This window comes from Cynara cardunculus, assembly GCF_001531365.2.
Source record: "Cynara cardunculus var. scolymus isolate 2C chromosome LG 4, CcrdV1, whole genome shotgun sequence".
NCBI lineage: Eukaryota > Viridiplantae > Streptophyta > Magnoliopsida > Asterales > Asteraceae > Cynara > Cynara cardunculus.
In genome coordinates this window covers 9,473,734-9,492,764 of record NC_037531.1, presented here as the reverse complement: position 1 = coordinate 9,492,764, position 19,031 = coordinate 9,473,734, and the positions used below count along the sequence as shown (strand labels likewise).

The 19,031-nt window shown below is 34.6% G+C and overlaps 1 protein-coding gene across 2 annotated transcripts in view; it reads left to right on the top strand.

The window, feature by feature from the left end:
• Positions 1–18,009, top strand: part of LOC112511603 — a 20,281-nt gene extending 2,272 nt beyond the window's left edge. The window contains exons 3-13 of one of the 2 annotated variants that reach the window (XM_025117285.1): positions 543–608; positions 738–813; positions 2,008–2,085; positions 2,511–2,608; positions 4,556–4,629; positions 14,262–14,349; positions 15,377–15,534; positions 16,411–16,453; positions 17,026–17,091; positions 17,251–17,328; positions 17,576–18,009. In XM_025117285.1, the coding sequence (XP_024973053.1) occupies positions 543–608; positions 738–813; positions 2,008–2,085; positions 2,511–2,608; positions 4,556–4,629; positions 14,262–14,349; positions 15,377–15,534; positions 16,411–16,453; positions 17,026–17,091; positions 17,251–17,328; positions 17,576–17,659 (909 nt within the window). In that variant the 3' untranslated portion in view covers positions 17,660–18,009. The remainder of the gene's footprint in view (positions 1–542; positions 609–737; positions 814–2,007; positions 2,086–2,510; positions 2,609–4,555; positions 4,630–14,261; positions 14,350–15,376; positions 15,535–16,410; positions 16,454–17,025; positions 17,092–17,250; positions 17,329–17,575) is intronic. The other variant, XM_025117286.1, reaches the window with a different exon arrangement.
• The last annotated feature ends 1,022 nt before the right edge of the window (positions 18,010–19,031 follow it).

The following is a 19,031-nucleotide window of genomic DNA, read 5'->3' as shown; positions in this document are numbered from 1 at the left end:
ACATTTAAGTGGGGCCATGTTTAGCCTCCAAAATTGCCGGGGATTAGTCGGGCTTTGGCCCGGACACCCTTACAAAAAAAAAAAAAAAAAAGTATTCAGAACGATCTGGTAACCCTCATTGAACATTTTAATAAATACTAGAAGGTGAACTATGTTGGTGTCAAATATGTAAAAAGCCTTTTGGATGTAAAAGTACTTGAAAGTTAAGCTGTATCCCTTTCTATAGAACTGAAGGACTAAACAAGATTCCCTATCATTTCGCAATACATTCCAGACTGTAAGGAAAGTGTTCAATTACTCAGTCTATTATGTTTTTATGTTTTAATCTGTACCAACTACCAACAAAATTGTGGTTCTCAGAAACCAAAATCTGGTTTCATCAAGTTTTTGTCATTTTAATATTAGCATTTTATCTTCTTATTCTAATGAGCAGTTGTAGTTTCGCATGCATCCAAGCCTTGATTTGTTGTTCTACACATGCCAGTTTATTTTGAGGTCAATTTACTATAACCTTGTTTCTGTTTTTTCCTTTTCTCGTGTAGGTCTCTTTGAAAGATTCTTTAGTCAATGAAGGAAAGGATAGCCTCCTTATACCTGAACACACTCAGGTAAACCTTGATAAGATCTTGTTGTTACTCAAGTAGTCCGATTGTGCTCCGTTTTACTTAAACCCCACCCTCAAATTGGTATAACTTTGATAGATGTGCATTGACGTAATAAAACCTTAATATTTGAAGGTTGTGGACTCTGCCATAGTGAATCGCTGCCCTCATCGGTCGGAAATTCAGACAGTAGTATTGAATGAAACTGAGAGTATGCGCCATGTGATCATTACGTTTATGGAAGTAACTGTTACTTTTCTTTTATGCTAGCTAATGTCTCCATAACTTAGAATCTGTAATGCTATATATTCATTTACCCTTTCCAGACAGAGCTACTAGTACACCATCACATTGTCCTTTCTAAAAATAAAACTTTTTTTTTTGATATACCCAACTGTAAATACCATTTGGTTTTCGTCTTCGTCATCTGCATATTCCATAAACCGTACTCTAATACTTTATTTAGGATTAATATAGAGGTCACTTCTGTGGGTACCCTTTTTTGAGTTTATTTTTGCCTTTGTATCGTCATTTTGTGCTGGTAATTGTTGATTATCACAAATGTTCCTCCTTGGTCTCAAAATTCATTTGTTGCTTACAAGATCCTCTAGAACTTGGATTCGAGTTGGAATTATTGTTTCTGTGTGAGCGAATTATTGTTTAGTTCTCCGTATCAATTTACTGTACTAATGGCCCTAAAAGTTAACTCAACAGTTGGATAAAAAGAGACTGTCATCATGTTTGGAGATATAGACCTATAATTTGGCCACAGAAAGTGGTGTGTTTTGATGCAGACAATTAATCTGTTGCACTAAATGTGGTACATTTCACTTGACGATGCGATGGTCGTTAACTAGGAAGATATGCTAGCATCTTTGGAAAAACATGTCTTGAGGGGTAAAACTGCCATTTCTTTCATTCAGATCATTGGTTTAAGTAAAGAAAGAAACAACAATATATTTTTATCCAGAAAGGCAGCTTAACCATACAGGCTTAATGGAAAAAAGTAGACAACCCTTTAGTTGAGGTCCCAACCCCGCAAAACATTTTATTATTGTGTAGTTTGGTATTCTGGATTATGTTTATGATTTCATGCATAATTATATACTAGCTTCAGTCTCTATTAGTTGTCTTCCTTCGAGTTTGACTGTCGGACTTGTATTTGTCAAGTTTATAATTGTTATATATCCTTTATGTTTTTACATTGATTTTTTTATTTTTTGATGTATTTAGGGATTTTTTTTTCTTCTTAGAACTACATATTCGTATTAATCTTGAAAATGGAAGTAGTTAGTTTGACATTCAAACAATGTATGACAAGTTGACAACTAATAGGGAATGCAAAGAGTGTCATTTTGTTCTTTATGTGTTTAAAATTTCAAATTCTGTGGTCTCACATCTACAGGCAATGACCGTTTAATATTGGGAAGTGTCGACTCCTATGGGCATCTTATAGTTTCCAGGTTGGATAGTGACAGTAAAGGTACCATTTTTAGACATTTTGTTGTTATCCTCTATATTCTCTCACTTTTGGCTTGTTTGATTTCTATTTGAATCTGGAGGTGAAATTTCTTGTTTCAAATTTTCCAATATATGATGTTTATATTTTAGCTGTAATGCAGACCAATGCATCTCTTGCTGATTTGTGTTTTACCATTTTTTTTTCTTTTCCTTCTATATTCAATAAAATATGTAAAATAATTATCATATGGTGCATTTTGATTCTTACACTTTATTGATGATCTAATTTGTTATGCCTATATTAGTTATTTGTCTTGCCAACTTCCAAGTCAATAATTTTATGTAGAATAAACTAGTGAATTCAGGAGCATTAAGGCCAAATAAATCTATTTAATTTTCTTTAACAACTTTCTTTTCAACTTATAGACGTGCTTGATAAATGTACAGATGTTGAAAGGCTTACATTTTCTGTATCACCTCGAGATTTTGGAGTTGGAGAAGGTGGATGGGCGGGGCTTTGCTTCAGTCCATCTCAATGGTCGACGGTACGTATTTGATTACTCAAAGCTATTTTTGGGCTTTCACGGATGGTTGGATATAGTTCCCTTTTTGCTCTATTAACTGTTTTTCTCAATGGTCTATTCTTATCATTAGAATATCTTAATGAACTAGTGGTTAGATGCTGACCGCTTCTAGGCTAGTCATTAGTTCATTAAACAATAACATGAAGGTAGATATTTTGACTTAGGAATTTAGTATATACCTTCTCGAATTATTATTAAGAAATCTTTTACTTTTTTTCACTTACGATACGACTACCAAACAATCTCTTTAGTGAGTTCCTATTCAATAAATATCATCATAAAAAGTCTCGTTGAACGTTTAGTACTATAAAATGAAAAATGTCATAAACCCATATGCTTAGGGGCCGTTTACTAAATGCTTACCCGGTAAGTGCTTACTGGGTTACTTTACCTTATTGGGTAAACATGCCAATGATTGAGAATTTTACCCGGTAAGAGCGATGACAAGGACCGAGAGTCTTACCCAATAAGTGAGAGTAACGACTCTTACTTGGTAAGCCCTTATGTATAAATTGTTGCAGACAATGGCGTTTTAGTGGACAAATCTTACCCGGTAAGTTAAGTGAAAGTGTTGATTCTTACCTGGTAAGCTCTTTTACCTTAGTTTTCAAGTTTTGCATCCTAAGAAGACAAGAGCACTGGCCAAAATCAGCAATCTTCAAAATTACAAATGACGTAAGGATCTTTTTGGTTGGGAAGTTGGTTCTTCAAATGATGCAAGTACACTTCTGGTCAACTATAGACAACCAAAATAGCTCAATCGCCAAAATCGGCTAGATTGATGACTTCCAATTAGAGAAAACAAGAAAAGGTTACCATTATTTCGAGGCTACTGGTTGTCTTCCACTAGGCATGAGCCATTCAATAACAGAAAACGATGCCCCCACTACTCCCCATACGCCCTTTTAACATACCACATGATTCACCTTACTACAACACCCAAAGTACCCCTTCTTATTATACTATTAGTATGTATTCTAATTACGTAGTACCCTTACTGCCTCGAGTGCTTTCTTCTGTGGGAATTACTCAGGTTGACCAAATTCCCAAACCGTGGGATGTTGACCCCTTTGTTTCTCTCTCTAGTTATTTTGAAGTATCAATACTTCTGTTTGGAGCCTTAAAAACCGAAGAAAATGAACTACATGCCACAATGTTGCTGCATGAATTTGTTGAGCTGGTTCACATCAAGACTGGAGTTTGGGTTAGAGGACTAGGAGCTGTTGTACCCATCTATTTAAACTTGCCAATCGATGCTGCTGGAAAGTTCCACTTTTTTTGGGTCCGACCTTTTGTCATGCCTATTTGAACTGTTGACTTTCTAGGTTCTCGTTTTACCCTTTGACTCATGTTGTATTTTGAAAGTCAAAAGAGTTGAAAATCTAGAGCGATATGGACCCGAACTGCAGTTCATGCCAAATCATTTCTAGTTGTCTTAAGCCTTCTGGATGAACTTGAACTTTTTTTTTGATTAACCTGGATATCCAACCCGCTATGCGAGCCGACTAATCCCAGGGCGACCACCTGCTTTGCGGGTAGCCCGGAGTCACCGCATTTGAACCTCCGTGGCCACAAGGGGATTTTTATTCCTCCTTGGATTGAACAAACTTGAACTTCATTGCACCACTTTTAATTGGATTAGATGGTTATAGGACTCTAGATGAGTAGGAAAACCAACAAGCTGTGCAGCAGTTGTAATGGGGAAACATTCAATGCAAGTATCGTGTAGAAAGAAGAGAAGAACAGCTTCCTTAATTCAGTTAACAATCAAGAACAGGTTATCCGTAATTGTTATCGCGGAGAAATTTATTTCGACTTGATTTTGCAATACACAAATGAAGAAAATTTTGGTTCTCATTCCTAATAACATTCACATGCATAACTGGTTAACATGGTTTAGTGTTTCAGACTGCTGTGGCACATAGCTTTGGCAAGAGTATTGATGTATATGACCAAGATCTTCATCTTCGCACTTTTCGTACGTAAGTATTCTTTGATCGCTTTCTTGTTGATTAGTTTGTTTCGCTCAATTTCAAAGTAATTATGTTTCTTGCTGTTATTTTTTTACCTTTTTCTCTTTTTGGTGCATCTTGGTACATGTTACATAAGTATTTGTCTTCTGTCAAAATGCAACCTTTCTTTGATCCATCAATCAAGTTAATGTTTACTGTGGTGTATTTGCTTCTGAAAGAAAGGGATACTCCTTCCATCCCCAAAAAATCCAATGTTTGAATCGGCACATATTTTAATGAAAATGTTTGACTATTGATCAAATATCTAGAATGCTTTTTAACAAAAATGAAATAAAGAAAGTTCTGGGCCAAAATCAAAATTACAAATATCAATCATCAAGTAATGTTTACTAATGGGCAAATTAGAGAATTTGGACTTAAAGCTACCAAGGAAGTGCTGGTTTTTGTGGGACAACCCAAAAATGAAAGTTTTGCATTTTCTTTTCTTGAGACGTGGGAGGGGGGGTAGTTTCAATAGATCTGCAGAAATTGGCAGGCGTTAGAAGAAATTCATTTATATACATGGTTGTTATTTTGACTGTTTTGGTTTACCATCTGATTCATCCCGTTTCTAAATTTTGGTTAAAATCGAGAATCTTATTCCAGCTTGTTAGGATTGATATTCACATATTCAATCACAATGACAGGAAATGAAAACTCGAACATGGTATTGATGTGGTTAAGCAATTTCAACACATCTACCAGTGTTGCTAGGATTTTATTACGTGACATTAATTATTGAAGTTACAGTACATGAAGAAACACAGCTTTCTTGGAAAACAAAGCATATTGGACAACATTAAATCTGCTATCCTTTAATTGTTTTCAACTAAAATTAGGCTCCATATCTGGATCCAGGAATTTTGGTGATGGGGTTTGGAATTTAAGTAACATTTGATTAGGGTGATACTCTGTAATTCTTTTCGCCCTGGATAGATCCCAAAGATCATTCAAGTCAATTTCCGTGGGCATCGATAGAACTGGTTGAAAACGGGAATCATTACTATCATAACCGCTTCCGAATGTTGGTGTATTTCTTTTAAAAGATCTTCTCATTTTTCTAGCCGAATAATAAGACAATTAACAATTAGCCACCAAACAGTTAACAATTAACAAATTGTTTTTAACAATTTTCCATCAACTAACAAACTCTAACCCTAAGAATTAACAATTAACAAAAACATAACAGTTAGACATGGAGTAATTACTAATAGACTGTTGCCCTATCAATTAACAATCAACAAAACCATTAAGAATTAGACATCAATTGACAAACCCTAACCCTAACAATTAACAATCAACAAAACCATTAAGAATTAAACATCAATTGACCTTGGTTTAAAAATGCGCGCATAATGGCTCCGATGCGCGGGAGGTAACGCATCAGAGGGGCTGATGTGAAACGATTCCATGAGGCTCTCTGATGTGGTCGTATCACTTATGCATCACACGATACGTGCATCAGCGCATCCTGTATGTTTCATGTTTGGGCTCCTTTTTCATTCTTTAGAGGTTTTTAGTTGGGCTTTTTGTAGATTAAAATAGAACGTAATAATGACCTAATAAAATAGAAGCCCCTCTCAAGTGAAATTCAATCGTGTCTTTCAACGTCAATATAAAAAAGAGGGAAGTAGTGATCCTATCATTCTAGAAGACATAGATGAAAGTAATGAGTGGTTGATAGGGAGGATGGACAATGATGATGAAGATTTGGTGTTTATTGATGATGATCATACGTGGGATGACGTAGGTAGAGCTTCCGTGGCGTATGAGACTCCTCATTTCACTAGAGCATCAAGAGGGAGAGTGAATGATGATGGGTCGGGTCCATCAAGAACTAGAAGTGCTAGAGGAAAAGGACATGCTCTTCAGGATGAAAATGATGAAGTTGAGGTGGAAGCAGATATTGGAGGGTTTGTTAATGATGAGGGAAATGAACCCGTGTTGGGGTTTGATGATGCTGATCTTGGGGAGTATTAGTTGGTCACTTGGTCATTTAGTTTAGGGATTGGGGACTATTAGACATTTACTTGTGTTCTTCATGGTAGTAGTTTGTGTGTTTTGTTATTCCGATTCACGAACTTTTTTAAGATTCTAATGCCACTTTTTGAACTACTTTATGTTATAAATGAAGTATTTTGATAGGTAAGTATTTTTAAGGTAGAAATTGATATGTAGAATTAATTTATAAGTATTTTCTGAATACCGGGTGCATCACGTGCGCGATGCAAGCTCATCTGCATCACGCATCACGCATCACGCATCGGCTTCCGGGACCCTTACCGCCTCGGACCGCATCACGCTTTTTAAAACCAAGCAATTGACAAACCCTAACCCTAACAATTAGTAATTGACACAAAACAAGGGGATGCTGGTTAAGGGGTGGGGATGTGGGGTGAAGGCTTAGGCGTGAGTGGGTGATTCAGTTGATGAGTGAGAAGACTAGAAGAAACTAGGCTAACACTAAGGGACTAGGCTAAAGTTTATAATAAAACCATACTTTTGGCTAAATTTTTTGGGCTAATTTCTTTTATGGGCCAATGGAATGGAAGTATGAAACCGGGCTATAAATTTTGTGGCGTTGAACCATATTTTTGGGGTGTCAAGAATATATGTAATTATAAAGAATAAAATTTCTAATATAAAAATATTTTTTTTGGAAAACTCCCAACCATACTGATACATCAGCCCTTGTCAATATGCACTTACATTCATGATCATAATAGTGGTTGATGGGGGCATGGAAAATTTTGTTGTAATCTGGTTTATCAGTTTATGATGCTGGCTTATCTTAAAGATTCACACACTCCGAACATCGGATAAGTTTGTGTTTTGGCTAGTAACATAATCAACTATTCACCCTCAGAAGCCATGAAGAAATTAAGAAACCTCAAGATGTAGCAGCATTTTTTTTAACCCTTGGAGCCAATTTATTTAGGCTATCATGTTTCATTTTTAAGTTTATATATAGGCGTTCGATTTCATTTTGAGGGGGAAGAGGAAGAAAAAAATAACATGGCGTCCATAAAATGTAAATGAGAAATTAAATAAAATGGCCCTCAACAAGGTTTTATAGTATAGAATCACGAGGCAAGGCGTAAGCCTTGAGGAGGTTCGAGGCGTAAGCCCAAAGCAGAAAACAAAGAAAATTCATCAATTATATAATATGTAACATATAATTTCATAATAAACTATGAAAGTCATAGAAGTCATAGGATTACTACTTTTGTGTCCTAAAAACATTAATTCATCGATTCTATAAGGCATAACTTCGTGAAACATGATCAATTTTGAAAGCTCCACCACTGTAGCCGTAATCACTATCATTCTCATTTTCCAAATCCACTTCAATACTTCTCCTCTTCAATGATGCCGGACTTTGGCTTTCATCTTCAATTGCATCGTCATTTTTAATTGATATGCTATCATTGTCTTCTTCATTATCTGGGTCTATGATCCACTAATCAGAAGGCACGTCTTCAACAATCAAAAGGATCATCTTCATCTTTTATGATAGTTTCTTAATAAAAATATACTTCAATCTTCTGCTGTACATATTGTACACCAAATTGGCAACTCATTCATCTTGCTCGTGCCTAGACGATCTCATGTTCTTGTATGTACTTGATTGAACGCAGTTCACATGTCAATTCCGAACAAGTAAAACCAATAACCCACCATTGAACTATATATACATATATGTATTAGTGATAAAAGAAATTAAGTAGTTAATCATTTATTTTACCTAAACTATGATAAAAGTACGAGTACTTAGCGGGTTGATGTGTTTGGTAAGTTGACAAAGATGTGAATCCAAACAATTCTTGTTTGTATTTGTACACTTGAAGTTGGATATTAACCTTCGTCATCGTCGCTTCGTCCTTTCACATTCTCATGCAATTATACAATCCACATTTAACCTCAGGATGATTCGAGATATTGAGACTCCATCTGAATCGAGGATTCAATTAATATGCAATTGCATGCAAGGTGCGATGTAACTAATGCATCTGAATCGAGGATTCAAGTAATATGCAGTTGCATGCAAGTCACCATACAATTGTACAATCCATGTTTAACTTGCTAATCAGTTAATAACTTTTCATTTGAAGTTATTAGTTTTTCTTACACTTTATTCTAAATTTCATTTTAGAATTAAAGATGGAAAATATTAGCATATCTTAATCTGGTATTAGTCATTAACAACCTACTTCTGATCCTATACCATTCGATTCATCCCAGTTTGTTCGTGGAAGTACAAAGAAACAGAAAGCTATAGATATCATATCTCAAGTCTCATATCATGTTGAATTTTTTTGATAAATGATGGTAGGTTGATTGAAGGAAAGTGTTTATATTGTGCAAAATTGCATGCAACTGAGGCTAAAAAGTACGGTACTTTCTCTTTAAAATCACATGCTTTCTTGCCTTAACATCCTCATTCCAAGGAAACCAGATAGTCTATGCTCGCATTCTAATCTGCAAAGTCTTAAAATAATGAGTGTTTTGATTACTTAGGTGCTTAATCAAGAGTCTGTTCGCAAAGCATTGGCTAAGACGATTATCATTAATGAACTCCCTTTTAGGGTTGTCAAGGGGAAGGGGTTTAAACAATTTGTTGATGTTGCATGTCCTAGGTTTAGGATCCATCTAGATGGACTGTTAATAGGGATATATTTGTTATATGTTTTTGAAAATAGGACGAATATCAAGAAACTATTGAAGCCAAACACGTAACAAATCAGTTTAATTACTGACTTTGGAGATATGTACAAATGGAAACTAAATATAAGGATCATCTCATTTGTGCCAATATATTCACACAAAGGGGAATCTATATCCAAAACCCTAAAGTGTTGTTTGCTTGATTGGGGAATCAAAAATATTTTTACCGTCATAGTTGACATTGTTTTAAGCAATAATGTTGCTATTGGATTCTTGAGGAGCAAACTGGTGTCTTGGGGGTGTTTTTCTGTTAGGGCTCAATACATGCATATGAGAGGCATTGCTCATATTTGAATTTGTTGTCCAAGCCGGTTTGGAAATGGTTGTTTTGTCGGTTAGAAAGATTAGGGATGGTGTTAGGTGGGGAAGGGGCCCTCTTTTAGGTTGAAAGTTTTTAGAGAAATTGTCAATTTGCTTGGGATGGAAGAAAAAAGTTCTTAACGTCTTAATTTTTCAACTAGATGAAACTCCACTTACATGATGCTTCAGACCACCATTACTTATAAAGTGGTTTTTGAACCCAAGAGGGTAATGATAACTCACCCATAATTGCTATCGTCCTTGTCTTCCAAATCCACTTGAATACTTGTTCTTTTTAATGATGCCGACCTTCGGCCTGCATCTTCAATTGCATCGTCATCTTCAATTGATATTCCATCATCGTCTTCTTCATTTTTTTGGTTCTATCAGAGGATCGTCTTCATCGTCATCTTCAATTGATATTCCATCATCGTCTTCTTCATTTTTTTGGTTCTATTAGAGGATCGTCTTCATCTTTTAGTGATAGTGTCTTAATAAAACTATACTTTAACCTCATGTTCTATATAATGTACACAAAATCATTCATCTTGCTCATACCTTGGCGATTTCTATTTTTTGTGTACGTGATTGAACGTACTTCAATTACATTCACATGCCGATGCCGAACAAGTAAAACCAAGAACCTTTATTGCAAACACTTGTAGCTCCGACACCTCAACTCCATTGTTATCTCACTAGTGAACCAGATATATATATATATATATATATTAATGACAAAAGAAATTAAATAGTTAATCATTTTTTTACTAAAACTATATTAGAAAAAGAGATAAAAGTACGAGCATTTACCGGGTGGATGTGTTTGGTAAGTTGACAAAGAAGATGTGAATCCAGACAATCATTGTTTGTATTTGTACACTTGAAGTTGGATATCAACCTGTGTTATCGTTGTTGATACCCAACTCTAAGTGAACAAATACAAACAAGGATTGTTTGGATTCACATATTCGTTGTCAACTTACCAAACAAGTCGACCTGATAAATACTCGTACTTCTATCTCACTTCTTTTATTATAGTCGTAGTACAACAAATTATTAACTACTTTAAGGTGTCGGAGTTACAAACATTTGCAATAAGGGTTCTTGGTTTTACTTGTTCGGCATAGACGTGTGAATGTAATTGGACTACGTTCAATCAAGTACACACCTAAAGTAAAAATCATCTAGGCACAAGCAAGATGAATGATTTGGTCTACATTATGTAAAACAGGAGGTTGAAGTATAGTTTTATGAGAAAACTATCACTAAAAGATGAAGATGATCTTTGATTGTTAAAGATGTGCCTTCAGATGATGAATGGATGGTAGACCCAAATAATGAAGAAGATGATGATAGCATGTATCCAAAGTTCGACATCATTGAAGAGAAGTATTTAAGTGGATTTGGAAGAAGAGGATGATAGTGATTATGGGTAGTCATCATTACCCTTGTTGGTTCCAAAAACTATTTTATAAGTAATGTAGTTTGAAGCAACACGTAAGTGGAGTTCTATCTAGTTGGAACATCAAGGCATAAAGAACTTTTTTCTTCCACCCCAATCAAATTTGCAAGTTCTCTAAATTTTTTCAACTTAGAAGGAGAACCCTTTACCCATGTAACACGATCCCTATTCTTCCTAAACGGCTAATTTGCCATTTTCAAACCATCTTTGACAACCACGTTCATAATATGAGTAATGCATCTCATATGCATGTATTGAGGTCTAACAGAAGAACACCCCAAGACACCAGTTTACTTCTCAAGAACTCTATACTGATACTGTTACTTAAAGCATTGTCCATTGAGATTGGTGATGGTGAAAATATTTTTGATTTCTCAATCAAGCAAGCAACACTCTATGGCTTTGGCTATGGATTCTCCCTTGTGTGAATATATTGGCACAAATGAGATGATTTTCTTATTCAATTTCCATTGGTCATTACTCATTAATAAAATGTGCAATTATGCACATGTAATCGATCATTTCCATAGATATCCAAGTGTCGATAATTAAATTGATCTGTTGCTTGTTTGACTTGAATGTTTCTTAAGATTCGTTCTCTTTCAGAAACGATACCAAATATATATCTGTTAAAGGTCCATCTGGATGATATCTTAAACATAGGACATGCAAACATGAACAAATTGTTTAAACCCTAAACCTTGACTAACCTAAAAAGGAGTTCATGAATAATAACCTTCTTAGCCAATGCCTTCATAACAGACTATTGATCAAACACACAAGTAGTCAACAAACTTTATTTTCAGACTTTGTAGATTGGAATGCGAGCATAGACTGTCTGGTTTCCTTGGAATGCGGTTCTCAAGGCAAGAAAGCATGTGACTTAGGAAGTACCATGCCTTTTATCCTCGTCTGCTTACAGTTTTGCACAATACAAGCACTTCCTGTTAATCACTACACCATCATTGTTTATTTTTTTTTCCCAAAATGATCCCATACTTGGGATCTTGTTTCCGTAGCTTTCCGTTTCTTTGTACTTTCAGGAACAAATTGGAATGGACATATGATGTAAGATTAGAAGTAGGTTGTTGATGGCTAATATCAGACTGAGGCATGCTAATCTTTCCATCTTTAGTTCTAAAAAGAAATATAGAATAAAACGTAAATATCTTCATAAACGACAAGTTGTTAACAAGTTTAACAATTTTCAGACTACAAGTTTAAGTATTTAAGAACCATCAATTATAAAGTTTAAGTGATTAAGACAAAGTGGAGATATCAAGATACTTGAATGCTATTATAAACTGATTCTTAACTAACAAAAGCATAAAAAATGGACAACCTGGATCCACAGATCACATTCTACGAAGACAAAAAAGAATTGACTACATTGGATCCACATACGATATTCTATCATACAGACAAACTGATTCTTAAATAACAAAAACCAAAGGTTAACCATTTATCAAATTTAAATATGAACCAATTAAAACTTTAAAAATTACCAACTAGAGTCGACTGTCGAGGGCTTCAGAAAATTAGAGCTTCATTGGATGAGTATTGAGTTGAGTCGACTGTCGAGAGCTTCACGTCTCATGTTCACACTTCAGTTTGACAATTCAGACTTTGATCAATGAGATGAGGGAGTCTTCCATTTGGTTCTTGGTTCATGCTTCTGTTCAGAGTTGAGACTTTGGATCTTGGGACGATGAGATGAGGGAGTCCACGTCTCTAGGATTTCGTTCTTGCCTTCTTGGTTCTTCCATTCGTCGATTAACCGATTCATGATTGAGTATTGACGATCCATATGGGACTTTGGGGTGACAAGTTTGGAGTTTGGCTGTAGGTTAGGTTTAAAAATCTGATAATATAGTAGGGAAACTAAAAATAGTATATAGGTGATTGGGTAACGTGTGATATTTCAGGTTGGTTATCCGCAAGATAGGTGGTTTTCAGTTCGGACCAGGTTTTCCACACCCCAAATTATGGCTATGATGATGGAGCTTTCAAATTGATCATGTTTTATGAAATGATGCCTTGTTGAATCAAGGGATTTATATTTTTAGTTTTAGGATTAATAAGTCGTAATTCTATGGCTTTCATAGTTTGTTATGAAATTATGTTTTATATATTTTATATTTTACGAATTTTATTTGTTTTCCGCCTTGGGGGCTTACGACTCGTTTTGCTGAGGGAAAACGCCTCGTATCACGATTTCCTACTTACAAACCTTGCTATAATGTATTATAAACTTATAATTTACTATTTGGAATCTCGACAGAGGATAGAATGTACATATATATTCACAAAAGTGGACACTGGACATAATACGTATAATAATATATACTATATGGAATCTGGATGGTTGGACAGTAGAATACAAGTATACAACACATTACACATGTATTACCTGAAATATGAAAGAAAACAAAGTGACAGGAGTATTCTTGGGTGCGTTTGGTATCGAGGACAGGACAGGACAGATGAGCTGTTCAGCGTTTGATAAGATAGAACTGGACAAGACAGAACAGATAAAATGACAAGTTTACCCCAAATGAGTTGTTTATATCTTTTATATATTTTGATAAATTTATGTAATTTATTAAATTATAATAAAATAAATATTTTTATAACAAAATTTATAATTGGAAAGTTTTCGTCAAGATGATTAAAATGACACAAAAATAAAAAGTTTATGTAGTTTCCGTTTTTTATTTTATACATTTTCTATATTATTTTATTATTATTAATATTTAATAAATTTCATAAATTAACCAGAATATTGAAACTATATAAAAATAATATTTTGAGGACAAAAATGTTTAAAGAGCATAAAATACAATAAATAAAATTTAACAGAATGAATAAAATGTAAATAGCGAGTCGTATTTGATGTTTTAGAAGAGAATTAGGTTTTATTTTAAGGTCATATAGGTAAAATATAGGCCTGTTCCCCCTTGTTCCATGGGATGGGGGTGGAACACGCCTATTTTATTTTGTTCAATTCTGTTCCTGTTCCACATAAAAAGTCCTGCCAACATGGAATGGTGATCCCTGTTCTATTCTGTTCTGTCCAGTGTACCAAACACACCCTAATGTTCCGTGCTCCTTGCAGATTGTGGTACCCTACTGCTGTAAACTTTATACAGAATTTATATGGTGGAAATGAAAGTTCAATGTTGGCTGTTACAGAAGGCTGCCAGGTACTTTTTCTATGTTTCAATGTGCCTATTTCATTTTTTTTCTACCTTTTTCTGTTGATTTCTAATTACTAGTCTTGGTTTTTCTTTCTTTTTAACTCTCATTTTCGTGCAAGTTGGGGGGGTGGGGTATTTACCAAAACAACTACATTACCCTTTGGGATAGAGGACAGGTCTGCTTACATCCCACCCTCCTAGACTCTACTTTCGAGTGGGATATATTGAGTTCATTTGGTTTGGTTTTAGAAGGCTGCCAGGTACTTTTGTTTGTGTATCCATCCGTGTAGGTGATAAAGCGTATTTGTGATGATTTATAAACAATAGTTGCTTGTGGAAACGAAGAGAGAACGGTAAATGCGCTTGTAGGCCACAATCGTATTACATCGTTTGTATTCTCTCTCCTCATCAACAAGCACCAATCATTATAATGATTACTCAAATTCCTTTTCCCCATAATAGGGACAAGAGAGATAGAGGGCTCCATAACGTAGGTTAGGAAAGGAAGCCCGTTATGGGGGTATTTTTGACATTCTTGAAATGAAGATAGAGAAAGAGCTTGTAATTTAACTGAGCCTGTTAAAGTTGTCGTTTAAGGATCTGTGAGGCCCTCATCAGTCATCACGAAGATTCAAAAAGGGTGAAACTTATGGCAATCACCTAACTTACCACGACCTCGTCATAAATGAAACATTAAAGGCTGATCTTGCCAAATTTACTCTTAAAAAACAATGCAAAACAAAGGTTTAGATTTGTTGATTTATCCCTATTTTTTAACAGTATTTACATCATAATACAAAACAGAATAGTAGCGTGCGTGATTAAATTCATGATTAACAGATTGGTCATTCCAGAATAATGTCAAAGATAATCCCAGATAGGGAAAGGGTGCCGGTGCCTGTTAACGCCTTCTTTTTTCCTACATTTGTCTGTAAAACATTGTCTATGTTTATCTGGTATAGAACAAGATGGGTTTATATCTTTAGATCATTTCATGTGTTCCATAATTTATCATTTCTTTGAGTTCCTGTAGCTGTCAATATGGGACTTGAGAATAAAAGAAAATGGTGGTTGTGTGCACCGAATTTGTGGTTCCGTTGGAGATATCTGGTATGCAGTTAGCAGCTCCTCAAATGGTTATATTGCAGTTGGAGGAGCTGATCGTACTATGACCGTGTATGATCCTCGCAGGTTGTTATATGACTTTACCCGTAGTAATCTTTGTTAAAACATACAAGAAAGTTTGAAGGAAAGGGGGAAATACACACACACACACACATATATATATATGTGTGTGTGTGTGTGTGTGTGTTGGGGTAGGTTCAAATGAGATTGACAAAAAGGTTGAGATTTAGAGAAAGACGAAAAGATGGACGGAAAAGTATAACACTATGAATGTAAGATCAAAGAGAATAAAATGCTTTTCTGGTATAATCTGTTTGGCTCAATTTTGATTTTATTTCGCCAATTTTCGATTAAAAAATGATGGGGATTTTTCTTTTGTTTAAAAAAAGGTGGCTATAACCATCTTTTTAATCATGTCCGTTGGATTAGACAGTTGAGATCTATTCTCATCTTCTCAACCTTTTTTGTCATTCTTATTTGAGCTTCCCTATATGTGTATATATATACATACATATATACATATTCTCTAATCTTAGCCTCCATGGAGGATCCGGTCTTAAACAATTCTTTAGATTATGGAACGAGAAACGATGTCAAATATCCAACTGGTGGAACTTATAACATGTACTCAATCTGTAGCATTGGAAGAATGTACTTGCAAAATCATGAAAACTGTAACGACTTCTTAAATTTTCAACGGCTAAATCCACAAATTTAATAAGTTTGGCCTTTTTAAGGGTGAATCAGAAGATCCACGGGTTGTTATGCTTGAAAAATGGAAAACAGAATGGATACTATGCCTTTTTCCTCGAAACAAAGGGCTTGTTGCAAACTTGAGTTGATAACATCTGGAAATTTTCACTCCTCACTAACTGGTTTTCATGATGTTCTGCAATTTAAAATGAACTCAATTCTTTTATTCTTATTAACTGTTTGGTGTAGATGGTCAGCCATATCAAGATGGGTCAACTGCTCAAAATATGAGGTCTGTTTTGATCACACTTTTACTTACGTGTATTCTTATCTTTTTCGTTATTATTGAAACCAGGTTACTGTTAAAATGTACAAACAGATCAATGACGATATAACTATTTCCAGAAAGCTTTTGGTACTCTGAATATCTTTCATTGATCATATTGTTTTTCGGCAAACATAACTATATGTAAAAGAGAGGATTGCTGGCGGGTCGTGAAGTCATCCCACATGAGATATTGATCAAAAACTTGTTATTCCATGTTTGGCACGATATTAGACTGTGACAGTACAGGACCAAGTGGGGCAAAACGGTAAAAAAAATATTCCCACTAAAATAAGTGGAACAAATATCTAGGAGATGTGACGAGATGGTAAATTACTAAACTACACATGTCGAATTAAAACCCTAAAACCTTCCACAATTCTTTCACCTGCCTATCTCACTCTCGCCCGTCTATTCCTATCCCATACCATCTGCAACATTTTCATTTTTTGTCCAAGCTCGGAAGTTATATGATGCCTTTGGCAGATACCTGTATTTCTTAGACATTAATGGATGATATTTTTTTTTTCTTTTTTCAGATAACTGGGATATCTTTCTCTTCTATTGACCCTAATTATGCCTACATTCAAGGAGTTGATTATGAGGTGAGTACCCATAAGTTTTGTGATCTTTAGAACGTTACACCTTTTGTGAACGAGAAGTTCATAGGTTCAAATCACACCTACAAAACTACTGCAAATCAAAGAACCTTGGTTTAGCATCGGTTGCCCTTTTTTCCTTCCATTCAACTGAAAATTGATCAGGTATTTTGCGGACAATGGAAAGAAAGCAAGAAAGCATTTTCGTTCAGAGGAGATTCAAATTGGCTGGGGTTTAGTAAGGTAATGATACCGTCTTCTTGTGCAACATTTTGGTTCTATTCTATTCGATTTATACCATCTTCATCAATTCTCTATTTTTCATTTTTGTCGTTCCATCTTTATTCTCCTGTAACGGGAAACCCAACATCACAATTCTCACACTCTATATTGGCTAAACGAAAATGTCAAAATGAATTTGTTGTAAATGTATGAATATCGTCTTATTTCTTGTTTACTAATTTCACAATCCTTATGATCTATATTGCAGTGTGCGAATAGGGATGTGTTGGGCGGATGGTGTGATTCCGGCAGCATTTTTGTAGCGGACGTAGTTGAGGGGAAAGACAGATGAAGTTTGTTGGTAATTTTAGTGTCATCAAACATTTTAGTGCAGTTTGATTTACATAAAATCGATGGAGTTTATTGGTTAAGTTATAATATGAGTTGGGAGGTCTGGACCTAAGCTATTGGGTAAGGAGTTGTTGCGCCCCCTTATTCACTTCAGATTGTGGGACTTGAATTCAAAAGGCAAGTTGCTTTTTGGATTTTGGTGCGTAGCTGTTGTTGATCTTATCTGTTGGTAGTTTATTTGATAATTATTTTCATATACAAATAACTACCTAACCACCCCAAATTAACCCGATAGTAGCCATCTATTGTAGGGGTTTTTTGATTTTATTTTGATATAATAAAAACATGTGTTTTGTTTTCGATTTTGCCTACAAATCTAGGGCGTGTAATTGGATTATTCTCGAGTAAATTTTGTGATATTCATAAGCTGCAATAGGGATGGGATGGTGTTAAAGCTGACGTCCACCACTTTAAGGAATTTGATACTCTGGGGAGTCTATGTGGATCTAGGTATCGTCAGAAGGGGGCATTGTTAAGTCTCTTATTAGCTAGACTTTGATATTTCTACTTTAATATGTCAAACTTGAGGGTTGATAACAGTTGTCTATTAAAATAGCGAGTAATGGGTGAAGGGGTTTAACTAGAATATAAATTCAGAAATATAATAATTATTTGTTTCAATAAGCATTATGATATATTTTAAATATAATTTAAACGTAATATTTTACGCAACAATATTGTAAAAATTCAAAGACTGACATGTGTTTTGTTGTATTTATGTTCTTGATGTAGTCTCGTCTTTCATTTAACCATACATATATAGGGGCCTAATTAAATAAGGAATGTTTCGTTTGTGGTAATTATGAGATCCAATGTGAACCACTCGTTTGAGATATTTAAGAATATTTCTTAAATAAGTTAAAAGAGTAATATAATAATTCTATTTTTAACAACTAACCAAAATATTTAATTAAATTTTTAGAAGGAAATATTTAATTAAAATTAGTTACCTAATATACATCATATTTTAAAAGCGTTTGTGAATCACATTGTGCATCTTGTATGTATATCTGGGTATCACAGTGAATATTATTTGTAGGTATTACAATGTGTATCTTGTGTTTACATAAGGTTCATAGGAATAAGGTTCGCCGAATAAGATTCGCTGGAGAGAGGAAAGAGGAGAGATGATATTTATAAAATCTCTAAATGCCCTTAATTAATATTTTAAGTTAAAACTATCAAAATTATTGATTTTTTTAATTTAACATTTGATTTGTGGTTGAGATTAGATCTCATAGTTACCACAAACTAATGAAAGATCACATGTGATTTTTTACGTAATTTGGTCATTCTTCTATTTTATTAAATTG